This window comes from Haliotis cracherodii, unplaced genomic scaffold (genome assembly GCF_022045235.1).
Source record: "Haliotis cracherodii isolate W230 unplaced genomic scaffold, xgHalCrac1.p SCAF_2, whole genome shotgun sequence".
Taxonomy (NCBI): domain Eukaryota; kingdom Metazoa; phylum Mollusca; class Gastropoda; order Lepetellida; family Haliotidae; genus Haliotis; species Haliotis cracherodii.
The window spans coordinates 55,224,643-55,243,679 of NW_027266275.1; the positions used below are offsets into that span (position 1 = coordinate 55,224,643).

General features: G+C 40.1%; 1 protein-coding gene across 1 annotated transcript; it reads right to left on the bottom strand.

Moving 5' to 3' along the window:
• Nucleotides 1-862: 862 nt before the first annotated feature.
• On the bottom strand, nucleotides 863-14,568 carry LOC139469288 (methyltransferase-like protein 22). Its single transcript, XM_071251428.1, has 10 exons — nucleotides 14,475-14,568; nucleotides 14,242-14,331; nucleotides 13,193-13,279; nucleotides 11,133-11,173; nucleotides 10,354-10,498; nucleotides 9,644-9,778; nucleotides 6,860-6,940; nucleotides 2,980-3,079; nucleotides 1,681-1,849; nucleotides 863-952 (listed from the first exon to the last, which is right to left on the bottom strand). Exons 1-10 carry the CDS (start codon nucleotides 14,566-14,568, stop codon nucleotides 917-919), a joined length of 978 nt encoding a protein of 325 aa, XP_071107529.1. The 3' UTR covers nucleotides 863-916.
• Between the last annotated feature and the right edge of the window lie 4,469 nt (nucleotides 14,569-19,037).

Genomic DNA, 19,037 nt, shown 5'->3' on the forward strand with positions numbered 1-19,037 from the left:
TATTGAAACTGATTGAGAACATTGGTGCATTAATGAATATGTGCACTGCTTCACGCCCCCTGCAGACTTCTGTACCACAGGACACCCGCCTACTATTCCACTGTTCCAATGTCCACCTTGTGTTCACCTTGATTTTGCTAAAATTGTTTAGCAGTAGCTCTTGGATCAGATATGGTAGTCTAAAAATATTGAACATTCCTCGTTCCTTCAGTTAATCCCAGTACCCTTTCTCTGCATCCTTGAGGTGAGCTGGTACTAACATCCTGGCTACATGTCTCCTGGCCAGTTCATCCCAGAACACTTTCCCTGTATCCTTGAGGTGAGCTGGTACTAACATCCTGGCTACATGTCTCCTGGCCAGTTCATCCCAGAACACTTTCCCTGTATCCTTGAGGTGAGCTGGTACTAACATCCTGGCTACATGTCTCCTGGCCAGTTCATCCCAGAACACTTTCCCTGTATCCTTGAGGTGAGCTGGTCCTAACATCCTGGCTACATGTCTCCTGGCCAGTTCATCCCAGAACACTTTCCCTGCATCCTTGAGGTGAGCTGGTACTAACATCCTGGCTACATGTCTCCTGGCCAGTTCATCCCAGAACACTTTCCCTGCATCCTTGAGGTGAGCTGGTCCTAACATCCTGGCCACATGTCTCCTGAAACCAGCAGTATGAGTCTTTGTGCTCCCATTGATGATAGTGAGTCAGCAAGCTGGGTTGAATAGTATGTCAATTTTTAAAACAACAGAGAAAAGTTCCAAAAGCCCATAGATAACATTAGTACCTTTGTGACCTTTGTGAGACCATTAACACCTTTCGAAACCCATAAGCATGGGTATGGTTCTTGGATGCGAACCTATTGGTGGATCCTGGTGTTGACACAACTCTGCACAGTGACTTGCCCCACACTGTTGTAAGATTCAGTCAGACAAACTGGATGTTATTTGCCATAGCTCCTGAAAATCAGTGAGAGACACATACACACAATGTATATCATGAGCAGCTTCATATTCAACAGGAAAACAAAGTCATCCAACATCCTTTTAATTACTCTTGTTAATCTTGTTAATCAACACCATACTAACATTACAGCAGCCTGATAATGAGAGTCTGGATCAGACAATCCAATGATTGATATTCAATGGCAAACAAACAAGTCTCTGAGTCTGGACACAGGCATCAAGAATGGACTGAATGCCTATCGTTCGATGACTATACGTTCGGGTTAGGGCTGGGACGTATCCAAATTTACTACCCGGGTACTCACTCCCCCATAAAACAATCCTACCTGCTTACCTGCTGTAGGTCTCAAGAGATAGGTACAAAATGGAAATAGTTTGACCGTAGCCCTGGAAAAATGTATTCAGATGTATTCAGACGTATTTATTAAATGATCTGGTCATGCATACACTGAAGTTGACAGACGTTTCATCTTTATTCAAACATGTAAAAGTCAGGGGAATGTGTGCATAGTTAGAAAGAAATGTAAGCATTAGTGACTTGTGTAAACATAGAGTCCTAAATAATTTTTGTCATTTAACAATATATCACGTGACTAACCACGGGTCTGGGTAGTCCTGTGGGTTCCCAGTTCCCATTCATAACCCACCCGACCCAAGTACCCGAGTTACCCGTCCCAGCCCTAGTTGGGGTGATAGTTGATACTGTTAATTTGAATGCTCACTAGATGTTTGTGTCGGTCATATGTGAAGTACTGGGGAAAGTCACAAGGGACCTGACAGCAATGGAATGTGACGCCATCAAGAGACAGGGCCAACAGTTCCTCCATCTTCTCCTGGAAATGTTCGTATGCAGGACTGACAACATCCAGGTCTGCTAGAGTGAACACCAGTCTGCAATCAGGTGGAACAGTAATCCATTTACTAAAACATAAAGCTGTTTGATGCATAAGTATGAAAATTTGTGCCATGGCACTGTAGCTCACCTGGATATGTAGTCAACAGCTTCAAATGTCAACAAAGACAGCAAAAGCACTGACAATCAAACATGTTTGCACAAATACTAAGGAATATATCAAAACTAACATTAAGGCTAAAAAAAAATACTAGTCTTGGTTCTCACGCACTGCCCGCATCATCCTTAAGTTCGCCGCAAGTTTCGTTTTTATTTCTATTTTTGAAAAAAAAAAAAAATCCTTAAATATTTCAAGTCCAATGGTAGTCAAATACTGTATTCCAGTATTTTACTCATCAAGGAATACATTTATGTAGGGAGGCCCTTTTCTAGATTGATTGTACACAATTGTTTATTGATTACACAACTATTTATTGGTTACATACTAGTTTGAACAACCCCCCAAAAAAAGACAGCACCCGCCCACAATATATTTTCAAAATCCATTGCCTGAGAACCAATTCTTTTATTTTTTAAGCCTAAATTAAGATCTCATCCAGAGATGAGATTTTGCCGTGAATTTAGTCCTTCAAGAGTCACTTTTGTGATGCATGTCATTACAATATACACATAAAGTATATCCTGCACCAGACCACCGGCTAACCTTCAAAAAACAAAAACATCCTCATCCCAGGTCATCAAAAGAAGAAACATACATGCAAAATTCTGTCTTGTCAGATTTTTACAGACCCCAAAATGTATTTTTTAGTGAGGGCCAAACTTCCAAAAATGAAACAAACATGACATATGCATGATAGGTGTTTATAAGTTCATATATCAAATGTTTCATTTATTGTTTTACACCACACTCAGCAATATTCTAGCTATACGAAGAAGGCCTGTAAATAATTGAGTGTGGACCAGACGATCTAGACGTATGTTTAGTCTCTAAAAATATATAACTGGTACTAGTAATTTTGATAGAAAAAACAGCTACATTTAAACAAAATGAGCCCCAGTGAGACAGGAGTTTCAGAATTTTCTGATCCTATAGAAAATTAAGACTTTCTTCATTTGGGGCTATAGCATTGCAGTAAGGGCTGGGCAGTCTACACAAACAATACCATACCTCTTCTCCAGGGTCATGTAGAGAGTCTTTGCCGGTGGTCTGGACATCAGTTGTTTTACCGTAGAGAAGAAAGCATCAGTCAAGTCCGGATCATAGATTACTGAGAAGAAAAAGAGTGATTAAAAACAGAAAAATGTTCATTCTTTACAGAATCATAAAAGAACATTACATTAGTACTATAGCTATTTAGATCATGTTAAAACAGAGATAATTTATGGATAACAACTTCTTTATTTACTATAAAGGTGAGTCCGTGACTTTTCGGTATAGATCCATATGCTGTTGTCAAGGTGTATGCAATTGTTGTTGCTGTTAATCCTCCACCTACTATATATATTCTGTACTATGTTCATTATTCAGCCTTGCTTGACAACAGGATAAGGATCTATACCGAAACATCACCTTTACAGTAACTAAAGAAGTTGTTATCCACAACAAGAGACAACAACCATCAACCAGCATCAGTGTATTAAAGCTTCCATCTATCTCTCCATGGTGAGTAATGGCCTCTTATACTCATCCGATTTACAAGTATTTTGCAAGATGTCTAGTTTATATGAGAGGAACACCACCAGAGTGAGTGAGTGAGTGAGTGAGTGAGGTTTTACGCCACTTTTAGCAATATTCCAGCAATATCTCTACGGGGGACACCACAAATGAGCTTAACACATTGTACCCATGTCGGGAATCGAACCAAGTCTTCAGCATGACGAACGAACACTTTAACCACTAGGCCACCCGACCGCCCCTCTAAATACAAACATGTGATATGACTTACACAGGTTATATGAAAGGTGTTTGGAAAAAAGTCACACCCAGCCCCTCCTCTCCTCCTCAGGAACCATTGGTGTTATAAGGCAAAACTAATCCCAGAGACACTTAGGCTAAAAAAAGTAATAGTCTTGGTTCCCAGGCACCACCTGCATCATCATAAATTTCGCCGTATGTTTCCCTCCGCCCGAACTGTATTTTCAAAAACCATTGCCTGAGAACCAAATCTTTTATTTTTTTATTAAGCCTTATTAACAAGAAAACAGCATCATCACTATCCTTAACCATGGGGCAGATTAGAATTTTGTTTGTTCATAAAGTAGAGAAGCCTTAAGAAGTGATGTGCACTAGGTCTCTTTATGTCAGCGGAAAAAGTGATTAAATGTGAAATTAATACACACAAAAGGCCCCTTCTCTGGAAAAAATAACTCAGTCTTAATAACTTCAGTAGTTTCTGAATGGACGAATGGACGAACAACTTCGTGTCGGGGGACAAAAATCCTACACCATGTACACCGTGTCTGTATATTGGTGATGAACAAGAAAGCAACCCTAGAAATTTCCTAACATTTGCTTGTTTGTCATTTTTCACCGCGTACTTCAATATTTCACATATATGACTACAGCCTGTAAACTGTCTGCCCCAGACAAACCAGTGATTGATATTATGAACAACAGTGTAACAGTAAGAATAATGACTAGCCCCCTGTGCCTGACAAGATCATTATATATGTAAATTCTCAGGCTCTTACAGCATGAAATTAAGACTAAGAGACTCGGAAAACTGAGAAAAGGTTCTGCACTTCCATGAGAACAATGTGCCAGAGAACAAATACAATCCATGAATGTGGTTTTGAACTCGTTCGGCACCCATGTTTTTCTCCTGTCTCTCCCAGACTTCCATCTGTTTTCAAACAAAAGATAAGTGAATCCAAAACCCATCTTGACTTCAACAATGACGTCACAGCAACTGTGGGGAACATATTGGACAGCCATGTTTTTCTCCTGTCTCTCCCAGACTTCCATCTGTTTTCAAACAAAAGATAGGTGAATCCAAAACCCATCTTGACTTCAACAATGACGTCACAGCAACTGTGGGGAACATATTGGACAGCCATGTTTTTCTCCTGTCTCTCCCAGACTTCCATCTGTTTTCAAACAAAAGATAGCTGAATCCAAAACCCATCTTGACTTCAACAATGACGTCACAGCAACTGTGGGGAACATATTGGACAGCCAAGAGAAGGACTTCTACGAAGATAATATCCCTCTGACATCATTGGCCAAAGTGTATGAATGTGGAAGAGGATTATGGTGGCTATAAATCATTCCACTGTCTTTCGAGACTGGCCATGTATTACAGAGGTTTATTTGAAGTTCTAATGTACTGAAAATAATGACCACACACACACACACACACACACACACACACACACACACACTAACACTAACACACACACACTAACACTAACTCTCACACACACACACACACACACACACACACACACACACACACACACTAAATATGTCCATGTTAGATTCAGAACTTATCAATCAACCCTTGTACCTTGGATTCCTAATTAAGCGACCTTGGCAGGCAAATTAGAAAAAAACAATCTTTATTATGTTCAAAATTGGAATTTATTAAAGTTTAGCACAGTATTTTGACATCGTTTCAATGCAGTAATGTAAAACTTAGCGTTGAAGTCTCTTGCTCTGTATTGATCCTTTTAGACATGACATACAAGACTCCTTGACAAAGCCATATTAACGTTAGTTATTACCCACAGGGTTACAAGGAAGTGTGTTAATCATTATCGTATGTGCACTCGTGCACACCAGAGTATTTTTTCTTGTCATCAGGGTGACATTGTTGTTTCAATTCACATCTTACTGTGACCTAAGGCTGGAATGCAGTCACACTAGAAACAACTTCATAACTGAAGATTGTTGATGACATTTGACAATTGTAGTTTTCCAAGACGATCAGTGCATGTTTCTAAGGAAGCTCAAAAGGATTGCAAAATATTGCATGCTCTTGCTTGGGAAATACAATAATGCTGACACTTGTTTCGTAAAATGAGTATGACACACATGCTCGTTTTATAATCTCTATTTTTGATAATAATCAGGGAATATTTAATGACATTTGCTGCAGACTTGGTGCCCATTATCTGAACAGGTCCCTGTGAGACAAAATTAACCAGACACCATACATTAGTACATGGCCTCTGAATACAGACCCCGTGAAGATCTGGGTTAGAACTGGTCTTCAGCAACCCATTCTTGTCATAAGAGGGCAACTAATGGGATCAAGGGGGTCAGACATGCTGACTTGTTTGATGCATGTCATCGTATCACAATTGTGTAGATCGATGCTCATGATGTCAATCACTGCATTGTCTGGCCCAGACTCAATTATTTACAGACCGCCATCATTATAGCTGGAATATTGCTGAGTGTGGCGTTAAACACCAGACAAACAAACAAATACACGAAGACAATGACTCAATTTCAACACATGACACTAGTTACAGTTACATAGAGGTCTGGAATTTGTCATCATTCTGTGGAGTATGGTTGGTCCATCATGGTGCAAGTTGGCACCGGCAATCATGTGGTGTGGAACCATATATCAATATATATTTAATTTGCACTTATTTTGAAGGCATTATTATAACCAGTAATTATATTTGATTGAATACTAAACATGTACAATGATGTCACTAGTTTGTGCCAAATAGATTTAGACCAAGCTCCATTGTTTATGTGTTGTTTGTTGTCCAACGCCGCACTCAGCAATATTCCAGCTATATGATGGTGTCCTGTAAATAATCAAGTCTAGACCAGACAATCCAGTGATGGACATGAGCACCGATCCACGCAATTGGGATATGACGACAAGCATCTATTAAGTCAGCAACTCTGACCCCCTGAACCCGTTAGTCGCCTCTTATGACAAGCATAGTCCCCATTTACAACAAGCATGAGTTGCTGAAGACCTATTCTACCCCGAATCTTCACGGGTGGGTATATTGGTAAATGTGTCGTAAAACCATACTCACTCACTTTAAGACATGAGTGAATGTACACGCCGGACCTCACTCACCTTCAGCTGCCAGGATGAGGCTGACACCGTCCAGCAATGTGTGGTCATCTTCTGTCATCTGAAATCTGCTGCTTCTTGCATCTGTCAAACATAAAATGCAATACCTCCCACATGAAATCTGCAGCCAATCAGGGTAAGCAACCATTTTAAAACAATCTCATTAAAATCTGATCTTAGTTCTCGCTACTGCTAAACAAAGATCTGAGAACATCCCATTACGGGTCACGTCAGACCGACCTTTTGCGAACTTTGACCGACCAATGGAATGACTGACAAGAAGTTGACATTAGCCAATCAGAAGGCAGCTTTATTGTGCTTTACGGCACTAATTTCAAATTGGCGACTACGCTTTGAAACATATTTTGACAAATACTCGATTAAAAACTTGTAACTTGAACAATAGAACATTCTCGAATGGCTAATAGATTGTCTATATTGTATGGATTCAGTCATTTAGCCTGTAACTGTCGTCCGGAATACCCTGTGTTAAAGTTTTCGATTAGAAATCACATTCTGACTGTCACTTTCATGATCTGGTAAGCGACGCTCTGATTGGTCTGATGAAAGGTCGTTCTGACGTGACCCCTAATGGGATGTCCTCAGATCTTTGTTTTGCGGTAGCGAGAACTAAGATCTGATTTTAATGAGATTGTTTTTAAATGATATTCAAACTAACCACCATGTCCTTGTTTGCATTCATCCAGTGGAGACAGCACTGTTCAGCAAGACTTTATCAAACTGCAGCTGTATGTAATATCTTGATGAGTGTATTATTTAAGTAATTATTGAGTTATCAAAGTCTTATGAGTGAAGGAGTATTGTGTTACGTCGCTTTTAGCATTACTTCAGCAATATCATTGTCGGGGGACACCAGAAATGGGTTTCACACATTTTCCCATGTGGTTAATCGAACCTGGTTCTTTGGTGTGACATGCAAACAGTTTAACCATTAGGCTACCCCACCGCCCCTCCTGTATTAAGAGGGGCGGTCAGGTAGCCTAGTGGTTAAAGCGTTCGCTCGTCATGCCGAAGACCCGGGTTCGATTCCCGACATGGGTACAATGTGTGAAGCCCATTTCTGGTATCCCCCGCCATGATATTGCTGGAATATTGCTAAAAGCGGCGTAAAACCATACTCACTCACACTCCTGTATTATGATCTTGGATCAGGAACACTTTAATAACAAACAGCAAATCAATGGTTATATTTGTTTAGTACCAGTAAATGGATTACTGACGAAGGTTCTGCAAATATAGAGTGAGTTTGGTTTTACGCTGCTGTGAACAGTATTTCAGTTCCATGTTGGTGTGTCAGCTTGATGTGGGAGGAAAGCCTAAAGTGAAGCCATCTTAAACGTGTACACTTTGGTTTTACCCATGAGAGAGTGAGTGAGTTAAGACTGAATGCCTCATCGGCAATATTTCAGCCATCTCGTGACGAGATAAAGTTAAACATTGATAACATTGTATTGTATAAAACGAAGGACAGTGCAGTAACTAGACTTTAATAGATTTAAGATAAAACTAGTTGGAGAACATGTAAAATAATAAACTATCATACAACAACACAATATAAAAATGGGCTATAGATCACCAGCAACCAAAGGTAGGCCACTATGCTGGGGACCATGGGGACTTACGATACTTCTGCTACCTAAACGCTACACGGTTCCCCAGCAGGATTTACACCATCCCTTCTGCTGCTAGCGATTATATGCAACTTTAGCCATCATGTATGATGACAAAATTGGTGCGATTAAAACTGGGTAGGAATAACATTCTTTGAAACACATGGTCTTACAATACACTCTCAGGGGCACAATAATTTTACAGTACTTGAACCCCCTTCAGGGGCACAACCTTTAACAATCTCAGTTAATAATAATATCCACATGAGCCAAGGAGGATCAGCTTGGTTCTGATGAATCCCTAAACAACCAGGGTGGATCTGGAATTCAAACCCATGATCATAGGATTCTGGTATGAATAAGGGACTTAACTCTGCAGAGATAATTCGCGATTTTGATAAATTGGTTACCTGTGCTCCCCATATTTGCCAGTAAGAAATGCTCAGATCAGCAAGGAAGTCCTTTGAATATAAGAAGTAAGGTTTTCTTTGTGAAGCCTTTATCATGTCCATTAAGTGTCATCTTTGCAAGGCAAGAGAGTTAATTGACTACAAAAGACCAGTTTCCACCCTTGCTGAACTACGCTGGAATTTCGCGGCTTGATCATAGCAACACCAGTACAAGTTATGTCCTTCTATGTCCATCCTATTGACCAATCACATTCGACCTCTCATATCACTTGCATTTGCTTCAAACAAAATTGCAGTGCTAGTCAAGATGATCTGATTGATAATCAAAATCTATATTGTAATTAAACGGGTTTTACCCCGCGAAGTGCTTCGAATGATTTGGGCACCTTGATTCAAAATATGACAAGATTTGGAAAATATCTGTCAACGCCCAGTTGACAGTACACAGGATTTGCAAATCCTGCAGTCAAACAAAATCTGCACGTTGAAATCTATGTTGTTTACTAACCAGACATCTAGTTCGTTGCCTGATTTTGATTGGACTATGCATAGACTCGTTAGTCCAGCCAAAATGTAACTTCAGAATTCCAGGCTCGTTTGGTAAGGGTGGAAACTGGACTCGAAAAGATGGTCATGTCTATACTGCAATCATCAATGACATCTAAACCTATAATACACACAATGAATAATTGCAGACTACAAGATAAGAGAGTTATTTGGAGATTTATATTCTGATAATGTCTTACCTGAATAGCTGTCTTTGGGTCCACAAAACTTGAGCCAGTTAAGTTCCTTAACTAGGAATGAGCAGTCTTCCCCCAGCAGTGGTTTGTTCAAGGCAATGTTACTTTCTGATGTTCTCAAAATCATTTCACCAACATCTATGAAAATAGCATCGATGTTAAAACACATAATTTTAAAACTGTTGAAGCCAATGATTGAAAAAATCAATGTGGAATCATAAAGAAACAGTTTTATGATGCTTCCATATCATTATGGTAACAAAGACCAATTATGAGTTGATGAAGTTGGTGCAAAAGATATGTAAAAAAAGTTCTTAAGTATCTTATTGATTACCTACAGCACTGAAGCTGAGTGCCAATCATGATGCCTTAGACAACCTTGAATTTTCTTACAACCAATATCATTCACACGACTGCCTCCACTTCAATAAAAAGGAGTGCAAAGTGCAAAGGTTTGTAAAGGCCAGAGTCAGGGTTACTGAGTTCACAGGTCTTGAACCCTCACAAGAATGAGACCTCTCTTTGATGGACCTTTTCTTCGACAGACAAAGCAATGGGGTTTTTGGTTTTGATTTGTTGATCCAAAATGCAACTGCACTGCAAAGCAGCATATTTATTCATAGAAGAAGGAGAACCTAGTGTTTACAAATTTGTGAAATACAGACGATACTTTAGGGGAAACTAGATAATGCAACACCAGAAAGATAAGCTACCTGTGACCAGTACCGACTCTGCAAACAGTCCTGCCACTATACTTGTCAGACCAACACCTGCCCCAAGATCAACGACCCTGGAGGCCTTGAACTTTGTGTGAAGGTGAAGGACAAAGTCACACAGCAGGAGACAACCCTGCCAAACCTAAATAAATTGAAAATCAAAGTCATGGCAATAAGTGTTTCTCAATAAACCTGCACAGGATCTAGCATAACATCTGCACCTGCCACTTTGTTCTAATTATTTTTTTAAAAAAACAAAGTGCATCATGATATACATTCTTGACTATCCAGTATATCACAGCTCCATTCTATATGATATATAACCTTGAATATCCAGTATATCATAGCTCCATTCTATAATATATAGCCTTGACCCATTTTCCATATCATAATAGAATGGAGATTTCATTCAATGGATAATCGTGGATGCTTGCATCTTCCCAAGGCAAGAGAGTTAACTGACTATAAAAGTCCAGTTTTCACCCTTGCTGAACTAGGCTGGAATTTCGGAGTTATATTTTGGCTGGACTAATGACTCTGTGCATAGTCCAATCAAAACCACGTAATGAAAATCATAAACTGCCATGTAGATTGCAAGATTTCCAGTCAAGTTTGGCAAGGGTGGAAACTGGACTTTTACAGTCAGTTAACTCCCTTGCCTCGAGAAGACAGGAGGCTTGGGGCGGTAACCACATTTTCATAACAATTACAGCGAATTGAACCTTGACCTTTCCTGACAAGAAACACACAAGATCTGCCTAATGGCCTTCACCTACTTGAAGTCCAACATCATCCAGCTTGGTCTCCATCATGTGTTCTGAAACAGTAAAAACACATTGGTATGCAATGCAAACCATCAAACTAGTGTGTAAGTGAATTAGGGTGGGGACGAGCCCAAATGTACTACCCGGGTACCCGACCCCTATTAACCAACTCTACCTGGGTACCCACTACAAGTCTCAAGAGATAGGTACAAAATGTCTGATCGGTAATTGTTTTACTGCAGCCCTGGCTCAAACTACTTAGGTACATGTATCAAACAATCAGATCATGCGTTCACTGAAGTTGAGTGAAGCTTTATGTTTACTCAAACATATACAAGTCAAAAGGAATGTGTGCATCGTCAGAAAGAAATGCGAACATTAGCGACTAGTAGTGTAACCACTGAGCTATAGTGAGCTTTTGTCATTAAACAATATATCACTTGACTAATCACGGGTCCGGGTAGTCCTCTGGGTACCAGGGTCCAACTCAGGACCCACCTGACCGAGTACCCGAGTTACCCATCCCAGCCCTAAAGTGAATGAATATTTTGAACATTCTTCCTCCAATGATTTTAATGATCTTGTTCCAAATGAATATTTATTTAATGAGACCCTATTCAGTTTTGATTGAACATAATTTTCAGAAATGTTGTTCCAAAAATATTAAGCTTTTATTATAACCTCACCACTTTCATAAACAGTAAACGTAAATTAAACATGAAATATCTCTATTATTTTGAAACATGAATTTATTTTCATCAATAATCTCTGCAACCTGGACAACTAAATATGATTTTTATGCGAGGACTGCTGTTTTAAAAAACGCGATTTTCCGCGTTTCCGCAGAGATTTCACATCCCTGAATATTGTTTCTGAAACCTGCAGTGCTAAATATCACCTTGCATCAGATTTAGGCTCAAAACAGCAACAAGTGCAAATATGTAAAAAATAAACTGTGATGGTTTATTGATTGGACAATCAAATACTGCCAACTGAAACACATACAAATTCATCCTCCCAAGGCAAGGGAGTTAACTGACTGTAAAAGGCCAGTTTCCACCCTTGCCGAACTAAGCTGGAATTTCTGGGCTCGATCGTAGCACCACCAGTGGATATTGAGACTTATGTCCCTTCTATATCTGTTCTATTGACCAATCACATTCCACCTCTCATATCACTTGTATTTGCTTCAAACGAAATGGTGGCGCCCAGTGAAGACTATCTGATCGATAATCAAGATCTATATTGTAATAAAATGGGTTTAACCTTATGAAGTGCATCAAATCACGTGACCATCTTGATTAAAAACATGTAAAGACTTGGAAAATAACTGTTGACACAAAGTTGACGGTACACATGCTTTGTAAATCCTGCAATCAACCGAGATCTGCACCGCAGTTTACAAACCTGATGTCGATTTCGTTACGAGATTTCGATTGGACTATGCATAGACTCGTTCGTCCAGCAACTCCATAATTCCAGCCCAGTTCAGCAAGGGTGGAAACTGGACTTAAAACTTTAAATCATACATGGCAAATCCAAGTAACGAAATACACTGGCCTTAATGTGGCATCACACAGAGAATATGAGGCACTTGATAGAAGAAATCTTCCCTGTGGTAAATGTACTCTTTGGGCGAGTGCAAATTTCCTATCTTTTACAGTAGCCGATATATATATTACCATTATAAGGGCAAATGCTAAAAAAGGCTATCTCCCTGCATCACAGAATCTCAATAAAACAATTGAAAGTTCTGTTTTTGTAGGATAGAAGTACAAAGTATCTGTAAAAGACTGCAGAAAGTATTCCGTTCTTGAATGTTTCCATGCAAACAAAAATAATTACTCTGGGGCACTAAACGCTATTAATCAGTGTAAGTAGCGTTAACCAATATAAAATATCATATGGATAAAGAGCTGAACTGCTACTGCTCAACAAGAGCTGTTCATGTTATATTTGAATTCCAAAGTTCCATGAGCATCATGAAGAAGCATAAATAAATAAGAGAAATATTACAAGATTTATTTTGGAACCCAAGCTTAAAATTGTAAACTGTGCTTCAAGTCATTTACCAATTGTGATAACCAATTTGTTTTCCGTAACTGGTTTTCGAGTAACCACAACATCACCATCTTCATCAAATAAAAGTTCTCCATCATCTGAAGTTTAAACATGTCAAAGGTAAAAGCATTGTTATACACATGCATATGTGAAAAACGAAATAAGCTCAAATATATAATTAAATTTTTTTTCAAGATACCCAAAATAAGAATGAATATTCCAATGCATGGTCTCTCTTAATTCACACTTGAGATGAACAGATGCAAAACAGCTGATGTGGCAGAACTCACTCAAGGTGTGTGAGTGTGTGTGAACAAATATTGCCTCTCAGCAATAATGCTGCTCCATCACTGCGGTTAATCAGATTTGAAGGACTTAACCATAGTATGATCAAGCTAACTATGATAGCTATTAGCTTGGCTACCCAGCTGCCATATTGAAAATTGAAAACACACTATTGTACACGAACAGTGTAGAAGTTTAAGATCTTATTTTCAGCTAGGCCTATACTACTAAAGAAATTAAGGATCACCCGATTATTCTATATTACCATAGTTGCTTATTGCTTATTTGTTGTTTAACGCCGCACTCAGCAATATTCCAGCTATATGACGGCGATCTGAAAATAAATGAGACTGGACCAGACAATACAGTGATTGACATCATGAGCGTTCATGATACGATGACATGCATCAACCAAGTCAACAAGCCTGACCACCCGATCCCGTTAGTCGCATCTTACGACAAGCATAGTTGCCTTTTACAGTAAGCATGGGTTGCTCAAGACTTATTCTAACCCATATTTCCACGGGTCTATTAACAAAGTTAATCTGTTATGATATATATAAACATATATATGACATAATATGACATAATGACATAATATGAAAGAATCAGGTGATCCTTAACCTTTTCTAGTAGTGTGTGTAATATTAATTTCTAGGTTCCTTTAATTTGTCTGAATACTTTTTATTTTAAAAAGAAATATATTGAATTTCATTCTTTCTTGTCCTACTTTTAGAGTCTGGTTACAGAGAACAATCTGAACAATTTTACATACCATCTGGATTTGAGGTGTTTTTCTCAGAGGAGATGCCTGGAGACAACTCTCTTTTAACATCTGGCGGAAGGCTGAAGTTAAATCTGGTCACTGAAAGTTAAAACAATTCTGCACAGTAACATGAAGTTTAACAACGTTACTCGACTTGAAATGGTTTTATTCCACAAACAAGTGATTCTAACCCATGTATAGCAAATAGTTTCCAATCAAAACAACATAAAAGATAATATTACCCGTGTTCACACTCTCGTCAGTATCGGGGAGAGTTTCGTGAGGTGTGAACACGTGAACATCAGACAGAACCTTGTCTGAAACATCTCTTTCCATTAGTGGAGCTGGAGAAGTAATTGAGAGTAACTTCCCCTTAGAAAAGCTGGCGCAAGCTCTTTCCCAGCGCGTGACACCTTCGTTGCACTCTCGGTAACAGAGTATAGAGAGCTCCGCGAACGGACTATCGCTGTGAGGAGCTTGAAGCTGGCGCTTGCGCCAGCCTGGTTCCCTGGGTATGCTGCGCTGGCGCTACACTGAGCGCCAGCGCAGCGTAACCTGGGAACCAGGCTGACAAACCCATCAATGTGAAAGGCTGCTTCAAAGCTACGGCTGAGTACAAAGACAGTCGTACAAAAGGGAATTTTTACATTGTGCCAAAAGGAAGTTCCACTCTAGGGCTTGACCTGATACATTCTCTTCACCTTTCTATTTTTGGCAGAGAGCTAAAATGCAACGATCGAAGTGGATTCTGTTGTCCTGGGCAATAAGCAGGGTACTGACATTATTCAAGAGTACAAGTCGCTGTTTGAAGATAGAGGTCTGGCCAAGGGATTCGTACTCAAAGTGAAAATGAAGGCCGATTGTAAACCAGTACAACAGAAGTTACCCTGCTTGCCGCTTGCAGTGAGAGATAAAGTATCCAAAGAATTATTTCGCATGGAAGAAGAAGGAATTATTGAAAAAGTTGATGCTTCAGAATGGGTTTCTCCAATTATTGTTGCATGGAAGAAATCGGGAGAGCCAAGAGTATGTGTTGACTTGAGAAAGCCAAATGAGGCTATTGTTGTAGACAAATTCCCACTCGCTCACACAGAAGAGGTATTTCAAAAGATGCATGGTTCAACAGTATTCTCAAAGTAGGATATCAAATCTGCTTACCATCAAGTGGAACTGGTAGAAGAAAGTAGGGATTTGTCAACATTCATCACCCATGATGGACTCTATCGCTTCAAACGAGTATGCTATGGCCTTGCATCAGCACAATCAGCATTCCAGAAAATGATGTCGATTATTCTCAAGGAACTGAAAGGTGTTGAATGTCAGATGGATGATATGATTATTCACGGCAAGTCTGAGAAAGAGCATGATGAACATCTTGTCAAAGTTCTTGAACGTCTCCAGGAGTCCGGTCTGAAACTCAATGACAAATGTGAATTCCGAAAATCCAGAATCCAAGTTCCTGGTCATGCTCCACCTCCCACCGATGCTACAACCCTAAGATCATTCCTTGGCCTGGCATCGTATTAACCAAAGTTTCTTCCATCCTCAAGTTCCACTCAAGTTGAACCGATGAGGAGATTGATCAGAGGGGATGCTAAGTTTGTGTGGTCTCCAGAAGCTCAAGCTAGTTTTGAGAAAGTGAAGGCATTTATCCAGTCCACAGTACTGCCTTGGCTCTCTTTGATCCAGACCTGGATACATTTGTTACAACAGATGCCTCAGGATATGGTCTTGGTGCAGTTCTGTCTCAGAAAGATAGCACTGCTAAAGAACAGTTGCATTTGCATCTCGTACCCTATCAGAAGCTGAGAGGAAATACTGAGTGGGAGAGAAAGAAGCTTTAGCTTGTGAATGGGCATGTGAAAAGTGGCACACTTACCCGCGGGGACGAAAGTTCCAGTTGATCACAGATCATCAAGCACTAACTACACTTCTGACTACAGGGACAAGACATCAGCATATGCGCATTGCAAGATAGAATGCACGACTTCTGAACTATGACTACACAATCGCCTATCGGCCAGGCAAAGAAAACTATGTTGCAGACGCCCTGTCACGTCTTCTAGTGCATGAAGAAATTACTGAAGATCCGGTTGAGGAGGATATATTCAACATGATTATGTCCGATGGAGTTCCTTCAATCACAGCAAGTGAATTAAAGCAAGCAACAATTCAAGATCCAGTTCTGATTCAGATATCCAAATGTCTGCAGTCTGAGTGGCCCAGAAAAGACAAACTTGATAAACAAATGAAACCATTCTTTCAAATCCAAGATGAACTTTCATGGTGCATCGGCTTAGTTTTCAGAGGAGAACAAGTAGTAATTCCAGACGCACTCACTAGCACAGTCATTTCCTGGGGTCATGAAGCACATCAAGGCATTGTACGCACCAAAGCAAGACTACGCGAACTCTACTGGTGGCCAGGAAGAGATTGTCAAGTGGAAGAGAAGCTAGCAAACTGTGACATATGTAATACCAGTGACAAATCTGCTTCGACTAGATATGCTCCAATCACTCCAACAGCATGCCCTGAAGGACCATGGGAAAAGCTGTCTATCCACATAGTGGGACCATTTGAAAAAGCCCCTGCTGACGTTGGTTGACTATTTCAGATGGCCAGAAGTAGGATTCTCCGCAAGTGTTACAACAGAAACTGTCATCAAATTCTTACAAACAGTCTTCAGTCGGGAAGGATACCCTCTTGAAATTGTGTCAGGCAATGGCTCACAATTTGTCTCCTCTCAGTTTGAACATTTTCTGAAGGACAGAAATATCAAGCACATTAAATCTGCTCTGTACTACCCACAAGCAAATGGGCTTGTTGTGCGTTTCAACAGGAATCTGAAAAGCTGCATACAACTTGCTAAAATCCAGAGTAAACCACTCAAGCTTGTAGTGAAAGAATTTCTCTGCATTTACCGCACAACTCCTCATACAACTACTGAAGAATCACCATCATTCCTGCTACATGGTCGGAAGATGAGAACAGGTCTTGACATTGCAGGTGTCACAAAGGCTCCAAACAAAAGTCATGCTGACGCCAGGACGCGAGTCACAGAAAAGCAGCTGAAGTACACGGAGCGAGCAGATAACTTGAGAGGCGCAAAAACTCCAGATTTCTCAGTTGGTGATGAAGTAAGGTTAAAGAGACCTGGTCATGTTCCAAAAGGGGAAAACGAATATTCAGGTCCTGCAGTAATAACTGGGCAGAAAGGACCTGTCAGATTCATCACTCAGAGTGAAAATCAGGAACCAAGACGATCGACAAGAGAAAGACATTCTCCAGGATGGACCATAGACTTTGTCAGGAACTGATAGGAACTGTTCCCTTGAAAGTTATTGTGTGTTCACTTGTTTATGTTGAATTGAACTTTAAGTGATCAGTTTCAAGTTATGCAGTTTTGAGATATCTTTCAACATGTGTTACAGTTCAGCTGAAGATGTCATTCAGGGAGAGTTTTTTTTTAGAGTACGGTATTACTGGAGTAGAATCTATCATGGACTCTAAACACCAGTTTAAGAAACTTCCTAGAAATACACTGCTAGTACAGTTATGTAGTTCAGAATATTTTCATTGATAGTTATACTTGCATGTCTCCAGAGGATTGTAGTCCCTTTAAACGTTTGTGCTGTTTTAGTTGAATGTGTAAGTAAGCCTTTTATTCCAAAGGAGAAAAAATGTTATGTCTCTATGTACACTCAATGTAGTGGTCTATGGGAGATAACTCCGGACGGCTTAATGCGTTCATGGTATCAAGCTCCTTCCCAGCGCGTGACACCTTCGTTACACTCCCGGTAATATAGTATAGAGAGCTTCGGGAACGTACTATCGCTGTGAGTGTAACGAAGGTGTCACGCGCTGGGAAGGAGCTTGGTCATGGTATTGTCCAGGGGAGATAACTCCGGACAGCTTATGTTATGAAATGTACTCTTCAGTTAGGGAGTAAGAGAAGGGGGAGTTCCAATATGTCTGCCTGCATGCCATGTGCTCTGTGTGAATTAAAACCCTTGTTCTACATTTTCTGAATTCATTATACAACAGTCCGAGACAGCAAATCTGTGGAAAACTGGGAAAGCGGAGAGCTTGAGCGGCGATCCACACCATCGGGACACGAAGACAGTCTGCCAGGTCACAGAGTCTGACGATCTGATCAATTGTAGTCTGACGACAGGCATAGGTTAGCCTAGTGCAGAGACCAAATATTGAAGTACAATTATTACCCACGTGGTAAGATTCTAAATCCGTACGTCACACGTGTGTCGTACAAGGTTGACCTTGTTTTATTCGTTGTGATTGGATAACCAGGACTACTTTTTTTCATTCATAAAAAATCGCGAGTTCATGAGAACGAGATATTTACAAACACTTTATTGAACCAAACAAATTCAAATTCGGTTTGCATTCTATAGCCTATAAGTCATGCATAGAGCTTCCACAGACATTATATAATCGAGCTATATCCACTTACAATGCACGACTACCGATCAATAGATCGAGAGTCCCTATGAGCGTGACGCACCCGACCACTTTCGCAGCTTTTCAATTTGATTTAACGTAAAAGGATAAGCGTGGTGAAATGAAGGCAGTTTAAACTATCTGGACAGATATCGAGACTTACTTGGGATGATCCGGTTGTGCCATCAGTGTCCCCTTCGAAGCGTATTTTGTGGCGCTGTTTCGGGAGGTGTTGTTCATGAATGAACGTACACGACACACGACCAGATCAATAATTCCGATACAAATCATTCGAAAACTCCGTAGAAGTGTGCATGACATCTGATTTTGTGGCCCCAAACATCCCT